Source organism: Anopheles merus, chromosome X (assembly GCF_017562075.2).
Source record: "Anopheles merus strain MAF chromosome X, AmerM5.1, whole genome shotgun sequence".
Classification (NCBI taxonomy): Eukaryota; Metazoa; Arthropoda; class Insecta; order Diptera; family Culicidae; genus Anopheles; species Anopheles merus.
Window position 1 is genome coordinate 7,714,957 of NC_054081.1, and position 20,991 is coordinate 7,735,947.

Below are 20,991 nucleotides of genomic sequence, written 5' to 3' on the forward strand. Positions count from 1 at the left end.
AAAATATAGTCACTCAAGCTTTATTTAGAGATTTAAATAGAAAAAAAGGAACTTGATCCAACATTTGTATACCCCTTTCCATTAATAAACATAGAAAGAACACTTTCGAACCGTAATTACCAATACCGCTATCAGCCACCGGCTGATCGTTGCAATGTCTACTTTCTCAAATATTCTTAATTTATTCTCGATTATTCAAACGGAAAGGACCTAGCACTCTCAAAAGCACTCATGGGTGCCTGAGAAAATGAGCGCTGAAAAAGATTTTCACTCCCATGACCCCGCGAGTCCAGAGCCACTCATGAGTGTCTGAGAAAAAAGCGCCGATAAAGTTTCTCAGCCTGGCTGTACAGATTCTTTCAAGCTTCCTCTCCGTCCCAGCGAGAATATGGGGAAGCTTTTTTATTTTTTATTCGGGATGGATGGCTTTTTTCCGAATTGCTTGTTAAAAACATAACTAAAAGGAGGAACAATCGACTTTTGAAAACACTTTGTTTTCTTTTCGGAACATTAAACCACATTTGCAAATGTCCATCCACGAATAAAAGCTACCCGCACACAGGAAGCAAAAAAATCAGGAAACAGACAACAAAACGACCGATTCGATTGATCGGTTTGAAATGATATTTGCTTGAAAACAAATTAATAAGCTAGTATTTTCTTGCTCCAGGCAATTTTTTGACAACAGCATAACACGGACCACCCTGTGCGTGACAGCTGACGCTGATGTTTACACGGGTACGGTGGGGGCTGCTGCTGCTGGGTGGAATCCTATGTACTGCTCGGCCACATACACGCGTGCAACATACCTCCCAAAAAAAAAACACCTCTCACCATCCTCCCCCTCAGCCCTCTTCCACGGTGGGAAAAAGTTCGGCTGGAAAAGCCCCTGCCTGTGTGTGTGTGTCTATGTATTTTTTTTTTGTTGCTCTCCTCACTGCTGTGGAAATCTCGTGACTTATGGGGCCGTGCGGAGCGGTGAGGTGCCGCCTATAACTCGAAACGTAAGCGAGCGCGCGGCGAGAGCGACGGGCACAGAAAGCTAGTGGAAATTTTTCGTACCAATCGATTTTTCCATTCCGACGGCGACGCGCGACCTAATTGTACTTTCCGAATCTGCCGACGTAATGTTACAGTAGCGAGGATTTGTTGTTCTTTTTGCTGTGTGTGTGTGTTATATTTCCTCTGTCTGTGGTGCTGCTGATAGTCTTCAACAAAAAAAGGGAAAGGGAAAGAAAGCATCCAGTCCCGCGCGTTCGTGTCCCCGTCCCGTTCTGGTGCCCGGGAGAGTATGGAACCGGATGCGAACGGTTGTGCTTGGTCGTGCTGTTCACTCCGGGCCGTTAGTGTGGTGCAATAGGGTTGTCGGCCCGGGGAAGAGAGTGGAAAGGAAAAAAAAACGCCACTGCAGCCGAAATGCAGTAGTGTGCATGGTGGTGCAATAGACAGGAAACCTCAGAAGGGGAACCGCCGCACGAACCCTATCAACCGGGCCCGGACCGCTTCCGTCTGCCCGCACGCTCAACCGAACGACCGCGTCTATCAAACGCCCCGTGCGGCGGAACGATGTACTGCACCAGCAACGATGGCAGCAAGCAGCCGCTCGGCGAGGTGAAAGCGCCGTCGGCCGCCCACCCCACCATCAACCAGTACCACCCGCACGACCCGTACGGCGAGCGGGAGTCGGCGGCGGAGCTACACTTCTGGGACGGGGCGGACGGACGGGGGGCGCACCAGAACACGACCCCGGCTAGCACGGTGCTGCACTCGCCCGAGCCGGCCCCGACCGAGCACGAGCCAAAGATGCGGTTCCAGCAGCGGCACCAGATCCAGGTCGGCCGCAGTCCGGTCGGCAGCGGAGGGCACAACGGTAGCAGCGACTCGACCACTGCTTCCAGCCCGGTGCTGATGCCGCACTGCCATCACGGTCCATCGCCCGGTGGCGCCCAGCACCAGCACCATCAGCAGCAGCAGCAGCACGTGTACGGCACGCAATCGATCCTGTCGGACGGCGAGATAGTGGTGTTTGACGACATCGAGCCGAACTGGCCGACGGGGACAGGTGGCACCGTGAACGGATCGGACCTGTCGATGCTGATGGGTGGTGGTGGTGGTGGTGGCACTACACCCAACAAAGAAACGCACACGGACAGCTGTACGAAAATACAGACCATTATAGGTGAGTAGCACGAGACGGAGCGCTACGCTGCGGAAAGGCCGGTCAACGTCACTTGTTTGCCTTCTTCACCTTGCAGGCGGGCTAACGATTGCCGAGTACGAGGGATCGCCGCGACGCTTCGGCACGATCTACTCCAGCAGCTATGCGGACGGCGGCTCGATCCGGCCGGGCGGGGCCAGCTTTCCCCGGCCCGGGTTTCCCAAGCGCGTCGAGCCGAGCGCCGCGCCGTACGATCAGCTCGACGACGGCCGGCCACGGCAGATCGAGCTCGGCAAGGGCCCGAGCGAGACGAGCTTCTACAACATCAAGGGCAGCATGGTGGCCGGTAAGGCAGGGCGCGGAAGGGGCTACGTACTAGTGAGGGGAAAGATGAAGTTTAGCGTCGGAATCGATTCCGGCTAGCTCCGAAGATTTCTGGAATCGATTACGGATAGTAGATCCTAAATCAGGCTCCAGGATCAGGCTCCGCAATCGATTCTGGAATCGGAATCGGCTCCGGAATTGACTCCGGAATAGGATTCGGAATCCGCTCCGGGATCGACTCCGAAATCAGAAACGGCTTTGAAATCGGAGTCGGTTTTGGCATCCTCATAAGAATAGACGTCCGAATCCAATGATGTTACGTATTGATAGCCGCAAAGAATCCAAATTTACTTGTAAACGATCCATTTGCATGGAGATTCCTGGACTGATATCGCTTCTGAATATTCTTATTTGAATTCAAGAACTGATTCCCGGAGCTAATTCCAATTCTGGAGTCAATTCTGATTCCGTTTCTAAGTGAATTTAGATTCTCAAGTCGATTCCGATTTTAAACCCGATTCTGATTCCGGACCCGATTACGAAGCCGATTCCGGATCGGATTCCGACGCCAAAGCCGATTCCGAAGCTGATTCCGATTCCGGAACCGATTCCGGTTCTGAACTCAAATACGATTCCGATTCCGAGAACGATTCCAGATACTCAGTCGACTCCGGAATCGGCTCTGAGTTCGACTCCGGAATCGGCTCTGAGTTCGACTCCGGAATGGGCTCTGGGTCAAACTCCGGAATCGGAATCGATTCCAGCATCAGAAACGGCCCCGGAATTGATTTCGAACACGGAATCGGAATCGGGCAAGTCCGATTCCGAGCTTCCATCACTACTACGTATGTAGCTGGACTACTCTCTTACTCTCTCTCTATCTCTCTCTGTGTTTCTCTCTTTGGTGCAGGCAGCGAGATGAGCGCATTTCAACCCGATACCAAATATTACGACCGGCCACAGGCGGGCTCGCTGGAGGAGGACTTTACCATTCCGGCGGGCGGCACGGGCCGCAAACCGCACAGCTTTGCCCTGTCGCCCGAGATGGACTACCGGTCCGGGTGTGGCACGGCCGAATTCGGCACTACCTTCCGACCCGTTAGCTACGGTGCGCACAAAAGAGTCCTAAGGAGGGATCCGTTTTTTTTTTCTCGCCCACTCAATCGATGGTTCCGTATTGAATGATTTTTTTTTGTTTTGTTTAACCAACAGGAAGGGTGCAAAAGCCGGGCGGCGGAAACGGCACGGGCGAGGCGAAGGAAATTCTAAACGAACCGTGCGTCGAGTACGAGGACATGTGCAATAGTATGCCGATCCTGGAGGATGGGCTGTCGAGCGGGCACGCATCCGACTCGGAGGGCAACACCGTCGCCAACAGTTGCGATCAAGGCGGCGATCTGATGGCGAACGGCTCGCTAGGGATGCAGAGCATGCGCCACCAGCAGGACCAACAGCAGCAGCAGCAGCACTATCATCATCATGCGGCGCCAGATGGACCGAACGGTGCCGGCATTAGCGACTGTCTGGCGAACGATATACGGGACGCGCTGAACGACATCAAGTCTACGCTGCAGAACACGAAAGCACTGCCGACGGGGGACGAACGGCGGGACAGTGCGGACCAAGGCTGCCGGGGGGAACCGTTCGCCCACTCGTACGGAGACGTTTCGCCCGTGTGGGTGCTCAGGTAAGGGAGTATAGTGTGCGGTTTTTTCGGCTTCCATCAGTACCAATCGCGCACTAACCACGCAATCTACCAACGTATCCGTGGTCAGGACGCGGGATGGATCGCCCGAGCAGGAACACCCGTCCGCCGCGCACCTGACGGACCAGCGGCACGGCAACCAGCCGCCGCCACCCGATCTGGAGGAGGAAACGGACACCGATCTGGAGACGGATCGTTTGCTGGGCCACCAGCAGCAGCAGCAGCAGTCCGGCGGCGGCGAGCCGAGCTACTACGACCATAATGTACGTGATGTTAGAACTTCATGCCACAGGTTTTGGTGTATGCGACTGAACGCCCTCCCTTATTCGCTTTCAATTTCCAGAACGCCGCGGACGTTGGCGGCGTGGGGAAACCGAAATCGCCCAATTCGGCCATGTTAGCGAAGCTGAAACGGTACCAGACCGCCATCCGGGCCGACAGTGAAATCTACGTTCCTAGCGATATTACCCTAGAAAATTTACCGGTAAGGCATGAGCTGTGGACGAACGTGTGTTCCTTTTAGTTGTATGCTTTATGCTTTATTTTGAGACCACCGTAGTAGTCTAATTCCAGAGAGGAAAAGCCCGTGGACTTTAACTTGACAGTCATTTTAGAAATTAACAGTCGAATGAATGCAAATTCAGTATAACAAGAGTTTTTTATAGCACGTTCTAACGTTGTTTTAACGTTTTTAAATTACTTCCGACTGCACACAAACACATACGGGCCAGCAGAACAGGCTGGACTGGGTCTGAAAAATCGCTAAAAATAGTACATTTGTGCTTGCTACAAGATTTTGCTTTGAAGTAGATCACATACAGGGTTTCGAGTCATATAATGGAACAGTTAAATAAGGTTAATGGAATGTTTCCTAAAGAACAGCTGTTAAAATGCTTACGTCATCAGAATGCCGGCATAGCCGTTCTGATGATAATGATGATGATGATGATGAACAGATCCGGGTCGAAGGACCAAACTGTGTAGGGCTACATGGGTGCCGCTGTAAACATCTCGAAACATTTTAGTCGATTTCACCTATTTAGCATGTTTGATTGTGAGCAGCTCCGCGGCAGCATTTCCATTAAACGACTTTCAAGCCTGTATTGCAGTGGACGGCAAACTGTTGACGTTAAGTCAAAACGTCAAATTTACTAAATGATCAAGAGCCGCGGGCTAGGAGAATGCAGTTTTTTAGTTTATTTTTGCATTATAAAATTTTAGAAACAAAAGAATTGGTCAATGATCCAACAATTGGGCCAGTGATCTCTAACCTGTGGTTCGTGGCATGAACAGAAGTGATCCGTGGCAGAATTGATTTTTTTAAAAGACAAGCGTATTACAATCCAAATCGTGCAAATTTTTGTTTCCACAATCACTATTAAATTTACAAAAGGCATGCCTAGAATAAAATTTAAACATATTTTTAATAAAAAAGCTTTGATTTAAGCTTTGACCAAACATATACCCTCAATATACGTGGGCCGCGGCAAATGTATTTTCATAGCCAAGTGGTCCGTAATCTTCAGTTCGAAAGCATTGGGTTAAGCAATGAAATGCGGGGTTATATTGTAGATTTTCTTTAGATTATATTATCATCCAAGTAATAAGTTTCAAAATTCTATTAGTAAATAACTGTTATTATAATTAATTGTAAATATTCTTCAGTTAAGGATCGACAAATATATAGTGCGCGAAAGTATTTAAACATTCAACAAAGCAAGAGCAATATCGCTTCTTGATGAACCATGCAGCAAAATATATTGGGGATGCTCTGGGGCCCCCAAAAGCTTCAGGATGAACATTGTCATTGCGAAGCAATGTTAGTGTCACAATGTCAGTCAATCCCTGTTACGAGAATCAAATTTGGAAGTGCTCGGCGGTATGAAAGGTCATATTAAAAGATGTTCATTAACTTTGTTCATGAATCGGTATACGAAAATAGGGATTTCCAAATCAGACAAATCTTTTCGTGGGCCGGATTTTGCCGACCGCTGCTGTGCTGTATAAACATAGCAGAATAAGAATTTGTTCGTATATATTAGTATTATTCAGGTAGAACGATCCAAAAAGACCGTATTATTTATCAATAATGAATCTTAACAGGGATGAAAAAGCAAAACAATATTAAATAGGAGCTGAGAGATACTAATAATTTTATTATTATTATTATTATTATTATTATTATTATTATTACTTTTATTATTAATTTTATTATTATTATAATTATAATTATTATTATATTATCGATATAAATAACTCAACTCAGTGAGGTTAGTCAGGACAGAAGAATTACGGTTGTTAATTCAACACCGCATCAAGCTGCATCAACGCTTAAATGTAGCTCTTCCGAATCATTTCTAAAAACTATTTTATGAAAAAAAGCTTCGAAAACTCCCACAGCACGTGAAACTTCTACGAATCATACTTATCCACCTTATCTTTCCACTTGTTCTTTTGCAGGAAATTGAAAGCAAAGGAAGGCATAAAACTCGAGAAGGTAAGTGAACGCCTGGATGACGTAGTTTCATCGTTGTCGTCGTATGTTTAATTGCAAACTCAAGATATTGTTATTATTAAACAAAACTGGTGTTGTCCCAAAAGTTACCATGAATTAAAATCATTATCGATTCACCTTTCACATGCTTTCCCACTGCGTGTTGTCAAACCCCCTTACCGTAAGTGTACTTTGTCCTTCTTCCATTGCCCCCGAGGGGCTACAAACAATGACTGTAACCAAAAAAAAACAAACTGTTCCAAAAAATATCAACTGCCAACTTCAAATCGCTTTAATCGTTGTGTTTACGGTTTCCCCCCTCCCGACGCAGGTCTGCTCGACCCGGCAGTGCTCATCGAGGGCGTCCTGTTCCGGGCGCGGTACCTCGGCTCAACCCAGCTGGTGTGCGAAGGCCAACCGACGAAATCGACCCGCATGATGCAGGCGGAGGAAGCCGTCTCCCGGATCAAAGTGAGCGCGCTGCTTTCTCTTTTATTTTCGTTTCATGCCCTGCTCCTCCTTTCCCCTCCTGCCCAAAATCTCTCACTCCTATTACATGGTCTGTGTATCCAGTCCCCCCATTAACTTTACCCTTGTTTGCTGCATGTGCATGTGCATGTGTATGTGTGTTTGTGTTATATCCTTTGCTTCCTTTGGCTTGTTTTTCCTACCTTTTCCTACGCCTTTACTGGTCCCCTTCCGCTTCCCAGTGCGTCCCAGTGGGCCTGTTCCTAACATCTGGTTCACCGACTAGCCCTGTACTAACCGCCGTCTACCGTCTATGTTATTATCTTTCCACATTCCGCATTTTGTTCTGGGCGCTCTTTTTAATCAAAAACAAAACAAAAACAAAAAAACGCGTGCGTGCCATCTAATCCAAAAAAAAAACCACAAAACAAAACCAAATTAAACAAATACCTAAAACCCGGCTAGGCTTTGGTAAGATTTATTTGTGCGCTGCAAAAACGAACCCATTTGAACTGAGATTGTTACCCCATCCCTCCACCCCCACCCTCTCCCCCCAAAACACCGCCACCGGCCAACAACTCCCGGAACCAACTGCAAACCCGTAACTGCCCCAGGCACCGGCGGGAGAGTCGCAACCGAGCACGGAGGTGGATTTGTTTATTTCGACAGAGAAAATCATGGTGCTGAACACGGATCTGAAGGAGATCATGATGGACCACGCGCTCCGGACGATCTCCTACATTGCCGACATCGGCCAGCTGGTGGTGCTGATGGCCCGGCGCCGCTTCGTCGCGAGCAGCACGGGCCCGACGGACCCGACGACGGACGACGGCGGTACGGTAACGGGCGGCCCGGAAGCGGCGGCACCCGCCGACAGCCCGAAGAAGCGGCCGGCCAACCGGACGCCGAAGATGATCTGCCACGTGTTCGAGAGCGAGGAGGCCCAGTTCATCGCGCAGAGCATCGGGCAGGCGTTCCAGGTCGCGTACATGGAGTTCCTGAAGGCGAACGGGATCGAGGACCACAGCTTCATGAAGGAGCTCGACTACCAGGAGGTGCTGAACAGCCAGGAGATCTTCGGCGACGAGCTGGAGATATTCGCCAAGAAGGAGCTGCAGAAGGAGGTGGTGGTGCCGAAGGCGAAGGGCGAAATACTCGGCGTGGTCATCGTCGAGTCCGGCTGGGGCTCGATGCTGCCGACGGTCGTGATCGCGAACCTGGCGTCGGCGGGGGCGGCCGCCCGCTGCGGCCAGCTGAACATCGGCGACCAGATCATCGCGATCAACGGGCTGAGCCTGGTCGGGCTGCCGCTCTCCACCTGCCAGGGGTACATCAAGAACACCAAGAACCAGACGGTGGTGAAGTTCACGGTCGTGCCGTGCGCGCCGGTCGTGGAGGTGAAGATCAGGCGCCCGAACACCAAGTACCAGCTCGGCTTCAGCGTACAGAACGGTGTGGTAGGTATCGGGTGGGTGGGTAGGAAGAATTGTGGAAAGAAAAATGTTTCGCAATGAAAAGTCGATAGAATCATGAATCGAATGTTTATCGAAAATCCTGGGAAGAGTGATGCATCTTGAGATTACCCAAACTTACAGGAGCTGTATGTATCTAAAGTTTCATGAACTTTTGAAGAATTGTGAAACTTGAAATTCATTAATCTTGTCACAGATATTCCAGAGCTCTTTAAACTGCAAAGTTATAGGTTCAGAATCTTGTAGTTCAATCAAGAACTCGCACATAGAGATTCTTGAAGATTCACAATTCTTTGGAAAGAACATTGGAGATTCTTTATTGGATTAAAAGATTCAGGTGGATTGAATAATTAAAGATTCTGAATCTGAATTGCAAGATATAGATACAGAAACCTGTAATTCAATGAAGAACTCGCACATAGAGATTCTTGATGATTCCTGATGCTTTGGAAAAAAAACATTGGATACTCTTTATTGGATTAAGAGGTTCAGGTTAATTGACTCATTGCAAAGATGCTGAATCAGGTCCTAATCCATAGTGGCTACATCTGCAAGTCTCTTTGTCTACATTTGTCTGTGTATTTATAGATTTGCAGCCTGCTGCGCGGAGGAATTGCGGAGCGGGGCGGTGTTCGCGTCGGCCACCGCATCATCGAGATCAACAACCAAAGCGTCGTCGCGGTACCGCACGAAAAGATTGTGAACCTGCTCGCCACATCGATCGGAGAGGTAAACCCCGCGGCATCCCCGCGTTACTCACCTTTTTTCTGCACTTACCTCGCCCGATTTGTCCACCCGCAGATACTGATGAAAACCATGCCGACGTCCATGTTTCGGCTGCTGACGGGACAGGAGAATCCGATCTACATTTAGGCCCACACACACACAAACCCTGGGCGCAGGCCTGCGGGCGAGCAAGGCGCGACCCCGACAGGCCAACGTACCCCCAGACAAGCCGTTAGGATCAATTTCGCTGTTACCCTCTCTCCCTTCACTATTGCTGATGATGGCACCTATTACCTTACTTAATGGGAGCAACAACATTGTTAAAACCTTCTTGTTCATTACAATAAAGAGACAAAAAGCAACAAACAAACAAAACCGCCTTCGGTTTCTTCTTTTTTTTTTTGGGTGCTGGGTGAGGATGGCTGTAAAGTGGGAAACAAAATGCGATACCGGGCGGGAAGTTCCGAACGAAAGCAGCAGCTAAGAAAGGAATAATCCGTCCGAATGAAGGATTATAGAAGCGATCAGGCCAACTTACCAATCAACATTTATTAACATAGAATACCATAACATAGTTCAATTGGGTTTTTAATTAAAACCCCGTTTGAGGTGAGAAGAATGTAATTCTTTTCCGACTGAAATTGGAAGCAGTTGGAAAGGGCCTTCTTATCGACTTCTTTTTCTTCTTTGGCTCAACAACAGTTGTCCGGTCAATAGCCTGCCTGTACCACTTGTAGGCTTGGCTTCCAGTGACTTATGAGTGACTTATCAGTGACTTACCGACTACTAATTTGGAAATTTGGTAATTTCTTGGCTTTGCGCAAGACATCAACATCATCGACCAGACTCAAACGCGAAGCAGCAAGAATTGGATTGAGAATCAATGCAACGAAGTACCTGCTTGCTGGAGGCTCAGGCCATCTGGGAAGCAGTGTAGCTCGAGGTAGTAAAGAATTCTGCTATCTCGGGATGGTCGTTACTTCGGACAGCAACATCAACATCGAAATCCGGAAACGCATTGTGCATGGACTTCACCGACTGCTGAGATCCAGGAAGTCGTCGAAACTGCACGAAATGTGAGATATATCGCACATTGATTCGCCCGGTAGCTCTCTATGGACATGGGTCTTGGACTATTCGAGCGAAGGATCCAAACGCTCTGGGCGTGTTTGAGCGACGCATCCTCCGGTGTGTTCAAGCACGGAGATTGGAGGAGAAGGATGAACCACGAGCTTGCTGAGCTGTACGGCGAATTGAGCACAGCGACATCAATGACTGGATCTAATGAAGCGAGACCTGTCAGATCGGGTGTCTACATGCTTGGGAGGCTGCTTCCAAGGATCTGGAGCATCCTGGAGAGTGTTGGTTGTTCGGGCCTTGTCACGACTTCGTGATCTACTATAAGCAAACCAACAATAGATACAGTGTTTGTGTGTGTGTGAGAGAGAGAGAGAGAGAGAAAGAGAGAGAGAGAAAGAGAGAGAGAGAGAGAGAGAGAGAGAGAGAGAGAGAGAAGAGAGAGAAAGAGAGAGAAAGAGTTCGCTTAATTACTACTTTATTTTGACGTAGTATATGATTGTGTGCTGTGTGCGTTTGTACGTATATTCTGAAAGTTGCGTTTGTTTTGTGTTTGTCGTGTGCGGGGACGGGTGCTGTCCGCGTGTAAGGATTTCTCAAGGTTTTTGTATTGTTTTTTATCTTCTGTTGCTTATTCGCACTCACAAATACTCACACATTTGCTTAATAAGTACCGGTTTTACAATGATTTATTAATGTTCTTGTTTTTTTTTTGTTGTTTTGTTTGCTTACTTTTCCTTGTGAGTAACAATCATACCTTTGTGTGTTGTGTATTTCTTATAATAATTATATTTCAGTGTTTTTTTGTTTTTTTTTCGTTTTCGAACATGCCGACTTAAGCCTAGAGAGACGTTTTCTGTGTATGTGTGGGTGTGTGTAATCGATTCTCTGCGCCAAATTTGGGAGCATTCGTTTATCGTCCCCTGTATGTTCTTCTGTAAATATGTATGTGTGTGTGTGTGTTTTTTTTTTGTTTTCATCAGCCGCGTGTCCTAATTAACGTGTGTGTGTGTGTCTGGTTTTTATGCAATTTTTCTTCTTCTCTAGTAATTTCCCTACGCACCTCGGCAGCTTATCCTGCGCGCTCGTCAACATCATCATCTTCAATTCAAAGCCCTTACAACATCACTCCGTTGCCCCGCACTCCTACAGTAGCACAACGCATAAAGCACCTAACCTACGTATGAAACATCGCTCGCTCAAAGCCTCTCCCCTGCGGTGTGCTCCCTGTGCGCACACCCGGACCGGAAGGATTCACATTTTCACATAGCAGCAGTAGTAGTAGTAGTAGTTGTAATAGTAGTAGTGGTTGTAGTATCGGTAGTAGTAGTTCTAGTAGTAATGGTAGCAGTAATAGTAGCGGTGGTTGGTTTTCGCGTGCCAACTCCATTCCAACACACCGAAGAAATGCGACCAATCGACCCCGTCGTGTGTGGGCAAAGGAAGGAACGAGGCGGATAAAATCACATCCCGCCCCTCCTAGCCTCCCAGCACCCAGCGTCGCTTCGCAAGATAGTTATATGAAATGTACACCGTGTGTATGTCGGGGGAGGGGTGTGCGTCGTTTTGGGCATGCAGGGCGCGCGCATCATCACAATCAGTTCGGAAACGACGCATTTTCAACCCGGCTGCTCCCAAACTCGCAGCCGAGCAGCAGAAAAGGACCAACAAAAAAATGTTTAGTAATACTTTAAAAATGAAGCAATAAAGGGTGCAGCAAAATAGAAGAATTCATGTTCTTACAAAGTAAAGCAGAAATCAGAAAGAAAAAAAAATATCAAAAAAAAGTAACGAAACTAAACACGAGCAGAGAGCGAGGCGCTTGTGTAAGCGATTTAGAAACGTGCGATGCGCTCGGGTGGAAGGGACAGGGGGGGGGGGGGGGCTTCCCAGTGTCTATCAAAATAACGCGCATCTATGCCCTGTCGCTGCTCTGTGTTCCAAATATATGCCAAAAGCGTTCTAAATCCTTCCTCTAACAACCACTCCACGCATCGTTCTCTCATATGCCTTTCCCTTTCTACCCTTCTCACAGTCTATCAAATACTAGTGCCCCACGTGGGGCTCTTCTCTTTGTTGCCCACCATAGAAAAAAAAACTATTCTCTTTGTGTGATGAAATTCCTGTACACGATCGATCGTCCACCGTAGACGCGCGGCATCGAATTTGCCGTGACACTCGTCGTTTGCAGCGATCCCTTTCTCTTCTCTGTCCGGGCAGTGCGTCGGAAGCTTTGCCCCAAAACCCGCCGTCACCGTCCCCCTACCGCCATCAACCACTGTGTCTGTCAGCTTCTTTTACTGTCTATTTTCCACACACACACACGCATCTCCTTCACCTATTCGTAAGCTACCTGGGGTACGACTACACAATACCGTCGTTTTACAAGCATAAGTTAAATACGACCCCGGAGGAGGGGGGGGGGGGAGAGGGATCGTCGCAAAAAAATAATAATAATAAGAAAGAATCTCAAACTAAGCTTGCCTACACAATCAAGAATAATAATGATAATAATAATAATAATAATAATATAAATATAAATATGTAGTTAAAAATAATGGTAAAAAAAATCTCACGTTCTTCACAATTTCAATTTTGCGGCGTTATCGTTTCCTGCGCGCACACACACCTACACACACACACACCACACCACACGCAGCGCGTTTAAGCAAACACTCCTCGAGAAGGGGGAGGGAGGTTGTTTTAGTTATGTACAGTGGTCGACGAGTGCTGCATGTTGCGCTCAAACTCCTCGAGGCTCATCGCCTGGCCGATGTTGAGCGACGGCAGCTTACCGGCGGACGCCTGGGCGAGCAGCTCGGGCGAGAACCAGCGGGCCAGCTGGTTGCTGGTCGGCGAGAGCCCTCCGTCCCGGTTGTAGTTGATCACGCCGCCGCCCGCCGATGGCCCGTTGCCGGTTGCGTTCTGCTGCTGTTGCTGCTGTCCACTTCCACCGATTGGCATGTTTGGAATTCGGAACGGCTGCTGCTGCTGCTGCTGTTGCTGCTGTTGCAGTGGCATCATATTCATGTGCACGTGCTGATTACGTATCGCACGCTGCTGCTGCATTTGACGCTGTTGCTGCAACAGCTGCTGCATGTGCGGGCTAATCATGTTGGGCGAATGTTGCTGCTGCTGCTGCTGCTGCGGTTGCTGATGTGGCGGTTGTTGCTGCTGCTGCTGACCCGGCTGCTGCTGCTGCTGCTGCTGCTGTGGGCCCTGCTGTGATGATGGCGGTGCCATCGGGTGATGTGCACCGAGGATTGGATTTCCGCTACGGTTGTTGTTGAATGGTTGTTGCTGTTGCTGCTGTTGCTGCTGTTGCTGCTGCTGCTGCTGCTGCTGCTGCTGCTGTTGCTGCTGCTGTTGCTGCTGCTGCTGCTGCTGCTGCTGTTGCTGCTGCTGTTGCTGCTGGGGGAAATCCATGTTGCCGCCAAAGTTCAGCGGACCCGTCATCGGCGACAGTGCATGCTGGGGCAGTGGATGTATCAGCGGCATTTGCTGCTGCTGCTGCTGCTGTTGCTGCTGTTGCAGCTGTTGTGGCATCTGGCCACCATTTCCGCTGCCACCTAGGAGGCAAAGAAGAAGAATAAATAAAACAATTTTCGCCATACAGGGTTTTCAAAATCATTCTGCAATGTGTGCTGCACATGTTTTCGCTTGCTAAATTTATTTTGACTCCTTGTACATACTTGGAGTCCAAAGATACCGTCATTGTAACCTAATTTTTCATTTTTTGACAATACACATACATTTTCGTCTCTAAGACATCAACTCTTGACCTTAACGCACCGTGTAAATGCAAAAACCGTGTAATTAGATTGTTTTTTTTTATGATCAAATGAAATCTAACACATTCTAAAGCCATGAAAATATATGCCAATTTTGTTCACTCCATCAAAACTTCCAAAATAGGCATAATTTTTTTTTTTTTTTATTATTCAGGAGTAACTGTCCAAAAAGGCCGTATTGCTTAAGGCTTAAAAATTATTATATTTTAAATTATACCAATGAAATTATTCACTGCTTAATTTCATTAATTAACGGAACACACGGAACACACAGGACTTGGAAAGCCCTGTAAGCTTTACAATGATGTGTCGGTTAACCCATAACTCGTTTTTTATTTACTGAATAATCAGCGAAATGTAAACAATTTTGGAATGCATTTTCAAATGCTAATTGCTCAGTGAATAAAACGAGTTATGGGTCAAACGACACATTGTTTTAAAGCTTCTAAATCTTCTCCTCTTTATGTTTTTGTGGGATGTTAAAATTAAACTAGGAAGGCTTAAAATTAGTGCGGCAAAATGTCATGAGCATCACGAGATGTTCACCAACGAAAACAGTGAACATATTCGTGGTAGCTCTGACTGGCAAGCACAATCATTTTCTGGCTGTGAATAGTGCCTGCCAGATGCCACTGGTTTCAGTCACCAACACTCATGGCTGAAACGAGCTTGGTGACTTTTTTTTATAGCACCCAACTCTTGTTCACTCTCTTGGTCATGACATTTTCTCAGTATGATCATCACGACATTCTTGGAATATACTTGGCGTGTGGTCCCAAGCATCAAAATGAGCATGCTTTCTCGCTCTGGCTGGTCTATCAGGTCAAACAGAGCGAGAAAACATGATCATTTTGTTGCTTGGAACCACTCCCACGCACCGCATATTTCCCATGATTATCGTGATGATCACCGACTGAACATATCGCGACCAAGAGTTGGTTGCACACAATATCACCAAGCATGTGATGGTCGCAACAACTGTTTGAGTCTCACCTCTGATCATCACATTAGAGCTCGTGACGCTGACATGATTTTGTTTCAGCCGAAATTTGTCATTACTATGTGAGTGACATTTTGCAGAACTGATTAAAGTAAAAAAAAGTCATTACATAGTGACTGACAAAGCGTTGGTTGCTGAAATGTCACGACGCATGCATTGGTCACATCAATCGTTTTGAGTATCACCTCTGATTATCACAATTGAGTTCGTGACGCTAACATGGATGGTGTTTCAGTCAGATTTTTTATGACATTGACAGTGACATTTTGCAGCATTGGTTAAAATTAATATTGGACCAGCCCAAGTACGTACTAGGAGTGAAAGTAAGTTTTGCAAAGCGACAAAAAGTGTAGCACACATTGCAAAATGGCTTGTACAACCCTGTAAATCGTCTCCCACTCTACTTACCCTTCAGTATGGGCCGGCCTTGCGGTTTTGGCATGTTCATGTGTTGCGGTGGTTGCTGCTGCTGCTGTTGGGGTTGATTTTGCGAATTCTGTTGCTGCTGCTGCTGCTGTTGCAGTGCCAGCTGGGGTGGCATTAGCTGCCCCGGGCCGCCCGGCTGCGGTTGCGGCTGCGATTGCGGTACGTTCGGCTGCGGCTGCTGCTGCTGCTGCAGCTGCTTCATATTCCATGGAATGTTGTTCGGCATCGCAGGCTGCATGTTGCGCATCGCGCCCACGACCGACGACGGCATCGAGCCCATCGGGTTGATGATCGCTGGCACTACCGGCAGATGGTTCGCGCCGACGCCCGGCCCGTGATGGTGCATCATGTTCATCGGGGGCGGCGGATGCGGACCCGGCTGCCCGAATGGCGACGGACGCTGCTGCTGCTGCTGCTGCTCCGACTGCGGTGGTTGAGATTCGGCTGGGAATTGCCCCGGTTGGGACGGTTGCGGTGGCTGCTGCTGCTGCTGCTGCTGGGGCGTCTGCTGCGGTGGTTGCGGCCCGCCAGGCATCGGATGCATCACCGGGTGCTGCGGGGCGTGCGGATGCAGCGGGAACGGTTTCTGATGCTGCTGCATTTGCTGCTGCATCTGCTGCTTCATGTACTGCTGGTGCTGCATCATCTCGAGCAGGGCCGAATAGTTGAGCCCCATGCGGCCCGGTTCGACGTGCGGCAGATGGCCCTGCTGCTGCTGCTGCTGCTCGTTGAGCATCATTTGCGGATGGGCTGGCGGTAATGGCAGTTGTGGTTGGGGCATGGGACCCTGTTGCTGCTGTTGCGGCGGCAGTTGCTGCTGCTGCTGCTGCTGCATGTGGTGCGGGATCGCACTGTCCGGTTCCTTTTCCTGCGCCGCCGTCATCTTGCGCAGCACGGACGTGGGCGTAAATGCGAGCGGCGTCGGCGACGCGACCTGTTGCGTTTGCATCTGGTTCTGCTTCGACGGTGAGACTGCCGCGCTCGCCGCGGCACCGCCACTAATCATGCGCCCTCCACCGACTGGGCCACCACCGCCGGCTTTGATCATGCTGGTGCCGCCGGGCACTGCTGCTGCTGCTGCTGCTGCTGCCGGTCCCATTTCGGCCGGATTCGCTGGCTGCTGACCGGTCGGCTGTGCCGACTGATGGTCGGGTGCGTCGGAATGTTGCGCATGGCGCGGCTCCTGGGACGGTTCCGCCGCTGATTGATGGTGCTGCTGCTGTGCTGGCTCCTGCTCGGACTGTGCCGGTGGCAGATGAGGAAAGTTTTGCATCGACTGTGCAGCTGGCGGGCCCTGGTGCATCATCGGCTGCTGCTGCTGCTGCTGCTGCTCCTTCAGCTTCTGCTGCAGCTCTTCCGGCTGTCCCGGCTGCTCCGGTGGCTGCGGTTGCTGTTGCGATGCTGGCTGCGGCTGTGATGGTTGCTGCTGCTGTTGCTGCTGCTGTTGTTGCTGCTGTTGTTGCTGCTGTTGCTGCTGCTGCTGCTGCTGCTGTTCCTGTCTCTTGCGATAGTTTTCACGCTGCTCCTCAAGCTTCTTGCGTATCAGCGCGTTCTGCAGGATGGACTGCGTGTGGTACTGCAGCTCGCGTGGCGACGGAATCCGCTGCGGCATCCCATTGGGCAGCGGGGACAGGCGCACCTGCTGCTTCGGGTGAAATAGCAGGTTGGCGCCGGCCCCGGCCGGTGCAGCCGGGGGCGGTATCGGCATTGGCATGGGCGGTTGAATACTGTTCGGGTTGAGCAGCAGGCTCGGCGACACGACGCGCGACCCACCGTTGCACGCGCCAAGCACGGCCGAGATGATCTCCCGGTGCGACTGGGCCGTCGCCGGATTCGTCAGCTGCTGCCACAGGCTGTGCTGGGACACCTCGCCCCGCGCCACCGCCATCATGAGCGTTTGCGTTTCCGGCCGCTTCAGCAGCTCGGTAGCGTGCCGCTGATCAGTTCCTGGGGAATGGGCGGGCGGGAGGTAAGGGAAGAGAAGAGAGTGATCAGTGAGGGGGGAACACAATAAGCGTGGATTTGTGAAGAGGGCTCTTAAGCACTCTTGTATGTGGCGGATACGCTTCAAATACGTTATCTCGAGACGATAGCTTATTCGATCAGGCTTACTAAATGTTGAAGACGAGCGAAAAATACGCTCGATGGCCCGAATGCGTTTATATTTTCTTTTTTGAAACGGAGGGTTGTCAATCCAACTATCAAAAATAAATCTGAATCATGACAGACATTGGGCCCCTTTCCATTTTAAGACCGTAGGCTGAAATTTCAGCCGGTCAGCTGTTTGCATTGTATAGCAGCTTTCGAGCAGCTATCAAAGTGGGTATAGTATACTGGTGGGCTTATCTCAAGGAGTATATATTTAGAAGATTGATTTTTATAGCTTCTGTTGGGCGACATTGTGGGAGACATCTGTCAATCTCTGCATACAAATTTTCAAAGTGTAGTTAGACCAGCTGCTTTCTCATAGCATGTTTTTTTAAACCAAATTTGAACGTCACTTTTAAACAGGACGGGTGAGCACTTAAGCTCAAATAGGCTCAGCTCTGATAACTTGACGAATACACAAAACACTCTTAAACTGTTCGTTCTACTCACTAAAAGTTCTTCAAGCGCGTGAAATACTGCTAATTGCAAGAATGACTTGAGAGCCATTTTTGGTTCGATACAACAGCTTCGACAACTAGCAAAAAGGACCCTATCAAGTGAGACTATAATCTTGACTCTTGTGTGATCTCACATAACATAGAAACTAAGGACCTCGGTACTATTCTTGACTCGTCACTCTCCTTCCGTCAACAGTATTCTTACGTCATTGACAAAGTATATCGGCAGCTAAGTTTTATTGATCGTCTGACATCTGATTTTAATGACCCTTTCTGTTTAAAACAACTTTTCGTCGCCTTAGTCCGGCCCATACTTGAATTCAATGTTGTAACATGGTCTCTGTACACTAACAACTGGACCACACGTATCGAGCTTATTCAGTCAGATTCAGAAAAATCACAAGAATAGCCATAAGAACCTTAAGGTGGAACATGAACCAGCCTCTAACATATCAAACTAGACGGCTTCTTCTGGGTCTACAGTCCTTAGAGAGACGTAGGGAGGTAGCACAAGCAGTTTGTAGCAAAGTTAATTAAAGACGAAATTGATGCACCGGAGCTTCTTCTGAAAATTAATGTGTACGGTCCTGACCACACACTACGTCCCCGGAATTTTCTGATGACAGAGGAGCTCATGATCCATTTACCTCAATGTGTCAACAAGCTTTTAATAAGTTCTACTGCTTTTTGACTTCAATATTACCGTGACCACGTTTAAATGTTCATGTCTGTATTCAAATGTATAGCAAGTAAGGTTATCTTAAGTTTTCTCTTTTAAGTATTGCAAAGGCCCCTGCGCGCGCCACGCAATTATCCTCAATAGGGATACCAATGTCTGCTACGTATTTGCAGCTACAAAAAAAAAGATCTGTTCCTATGGAAATTCATTTCACCCGTTCTGTCAAATGGAGCTGATTTTTGATTCAGAAATTAGTTGACAAGCTATATGGGACGAGACTACCTGGTCTACATACTCTTTGATTCCAGATTCCACCACCTGATCGCTTTAATAAACCTTTGAATAAATGAAAACAATTTCGAGCAGGTACTCGAATCTAATTCTTGCTTTGTTGTGGCTGGAATAATCTAGACTGAAAATCGCAGACTAGCTTTGTGAGTAGTTTTGTATGGAGTCTTGACATGATTTCAGCAAGAGAACTGAAAATGGATCCAATTGCCACAAAGCAATCATCAACGCAACGTCGAGAGGAACCGGGATACACCCGATTGCACCGTATTCGTATTTTGTTTTCATGATACTAGTAATTGAAGTTTTGTTTAAATTGTTCAAAATTATTAGAAACTATTTTCGTTCCGTTCAATTCCACGCCTCCATTCGACAAATCATGGGGAACACATGGCTGTGGAATTACAGGGTTTCGAATCGTATAATGGACTACATCTTTGCTACGAAGGATTGCAAGCATTTGGGGGAATATTTTAAACGCTCAAAAGGAGATGTTTTCAGAGCAGATATGGAGTTTTGTAATTTACACTCAACTCGAGACTGATAAGAAAGGGATGCAACCGAGTGTTGCCCAAAATGGACCTACCTGGGTGTGGCATCGGAGCCATATGCATCATCTGCAGCATGGCCGGCAGCGCCGACATGGCCGCACCCTGGTGCGGAGGTGGACCCTGTCCGCCCTGGTGCTGGGCCGCAACGGCCGCCATGTGGGCGGCGTGTGCCGGATGGCCGTGGTGCTGCTGCACCGGTGGTCCGGGCTGGTGCGGTGGTGGGCCGCCACCGCCTCCGTTCATCTGATTTTCGCTCATCTGGTTGAGCAGCTTCTTGAACGCGAGCAGCTCCTGCTGCCGTACCGCCCCACCGTCGGGGGTGGTGGGTGGGGCACCACCGGCCGGAGGCGCTGTTACCACCGGCGGATGGATCGCCCCGATCGCCGGATCGTTGCCCGGCATGATTAGCCGCGGTATGGATCCGCCGCCGCCGGCGGCGCCGCCTCCGATCGCCATCGGTTGCTGGTCGGCGAACGGATCGTTCGGTGGGCCGGGCGTTCTGCCACCGCTCGGTGCGCCACCCTCTCCCCCGTTCAGGTCGGACTGGCGGAACCGTGCCTCCAGCTCCTCGACACTGTGCACCTGGCCGAGGCTGGCCGGGGACGGCATCGCGCCCAGATTGGGCATCAGTGGCCCGACCGGCCCGCGCTCGGTAGCGCCCGGCGGCGTACCGGAAGGCGGACCGGCACCACCACCACCACTACCGGTCACGCCCAGCAGCTGTTGCAGGCTGCGGTTCTGCAGCTGTTGCTGCTGCTCGTGGTGCAACTGCTGCTGCTGCTGCTGCTTCCCCTGCTGCTGCTCGTCCGCCATCATTGAGTTCATATGTATCGCGTGCCGATCGAACGGCTGCGGCGTCCCGTCTAGCGGCCGCTGGCCCGCCGGCTGCTGCGGTGGCTCGAGCTGGCCCTTCAGCGCCGTGCGGTGAAACAGCTCCAGGAACGACTGGGGCGTGTTGGAGGTGGCGGCCGGCGAGATCGGCGCGAAGAACTTGTTGCTGGTAGCGGTCGCCACACTCACGATGTCGTCGAACGCCGCGATGCCCTTCATCATCTTGCCGATGTCCTCGTGCAGCGAGTTCTGGCGGCTGCGCCGCTCCTTCGCATCGGTTGCCGCCGCCGCCGCCACGTCCTCACTACCCCCCTTGGCGGCGGTATCGTTGTCTTGGCGGAAAAACTGCGAAAAGCGGCTCTCGCGACTACCGCCACCGACATCGTTCTGAAAAC

The 20,991-nt window shown here is 49.5% G+C and overlaps 2 protein-coding genes across 4 annotated transcripts in view; one reads left to right on the forward strand and one right to left on the reverse strand.

Annotated features, from left to right (window-relative positions):
* Nucleotides 1-20,991, reverse strand: part of LOC121589590 — a 43,101-nt gene that overhangs the window by 17,512 nt on the left and 4,598 nt on the right. Inside the window, 7 exon segments of the mRNA XM_041908646.1 lie at nt 1,735-2,122; nt 7,890-8,147; nt 8,199-8,584; nt 9,399-9,458; nt 13,134-13,993; nt 15,624-17,588; nt 19,801-20,983. Of these exon segments, the coding sequence (XP_041764580.1) occupies nt 1,735-2,122; nt 7,890-8,147; nt 8,199-8,584; nt 9,399-9,458; nt 13,134-13,993; nt 15,624-17,588; nt 19,801-20,983 (5,100 nt within the window).
* Nucleotides 724-9,716, forward strand: LOC121587969. 3 transcript variants are annotated; one of them, XM_041905385.1, is made up of 12 exons: nt 724-2,179; nt 2,256-2,504; nt 3,393-3,590; nt 3,695-4,169; nt 4,258-4,450; nt 4,531-4,671; nt 6,648-6,684; nt 7,013-7,152; nt 7,615-7,620; nt 7,764-8,606; nt 9,210-9,350; nt 9,423-9,716. In XM_041905385.1, exons 1-12 carry the CDS (start codon nt 1,567-1,569, stop codon nt 9,492-9,494), a joined length of 3,108 nt encoding a protein of 1,035 aa, XP_041761319.1. In that variant the 5' UTR covers nt 724-1,566; the 3' UTR covers nt 9,495-9,716. The 3 variants fall into 3 exon arrangements, with proteins under 3 accessions (XP_041761319.1, XP_041761336.1, XP_041761329.1); XM_041905402.1 differs by having other exon boundaries at nt 7,031-7,152; XM_041905395.1 differs by lacking the exon at nt 7,615-7,620.

Bases quoted from the DNA above. Each gene is read 5' to 3' on its own strand.
- LOC121587969 (XM_041905385.1), top strand. From the start codon at position 1,567: ATGTACTGCACCAGCAACGATGGCAGCAAGCAGCCGCTCGGCGAGGTG. The intron at 2,505-3,392 runs GTAAGGCAGGGC...TCTTTGGTGCAG, and splicing joins CAAGGGCAGCATGGTGGCCG to GCAGCGAGATGAGCGCATTT. The intron at 9,351-9,422 runs GTAAACCCCGCG...GTCCACCCGCAG, and splicing joins TCGCCACATCGATCGGAGAG to ATACTGATGAAAACCATGCC.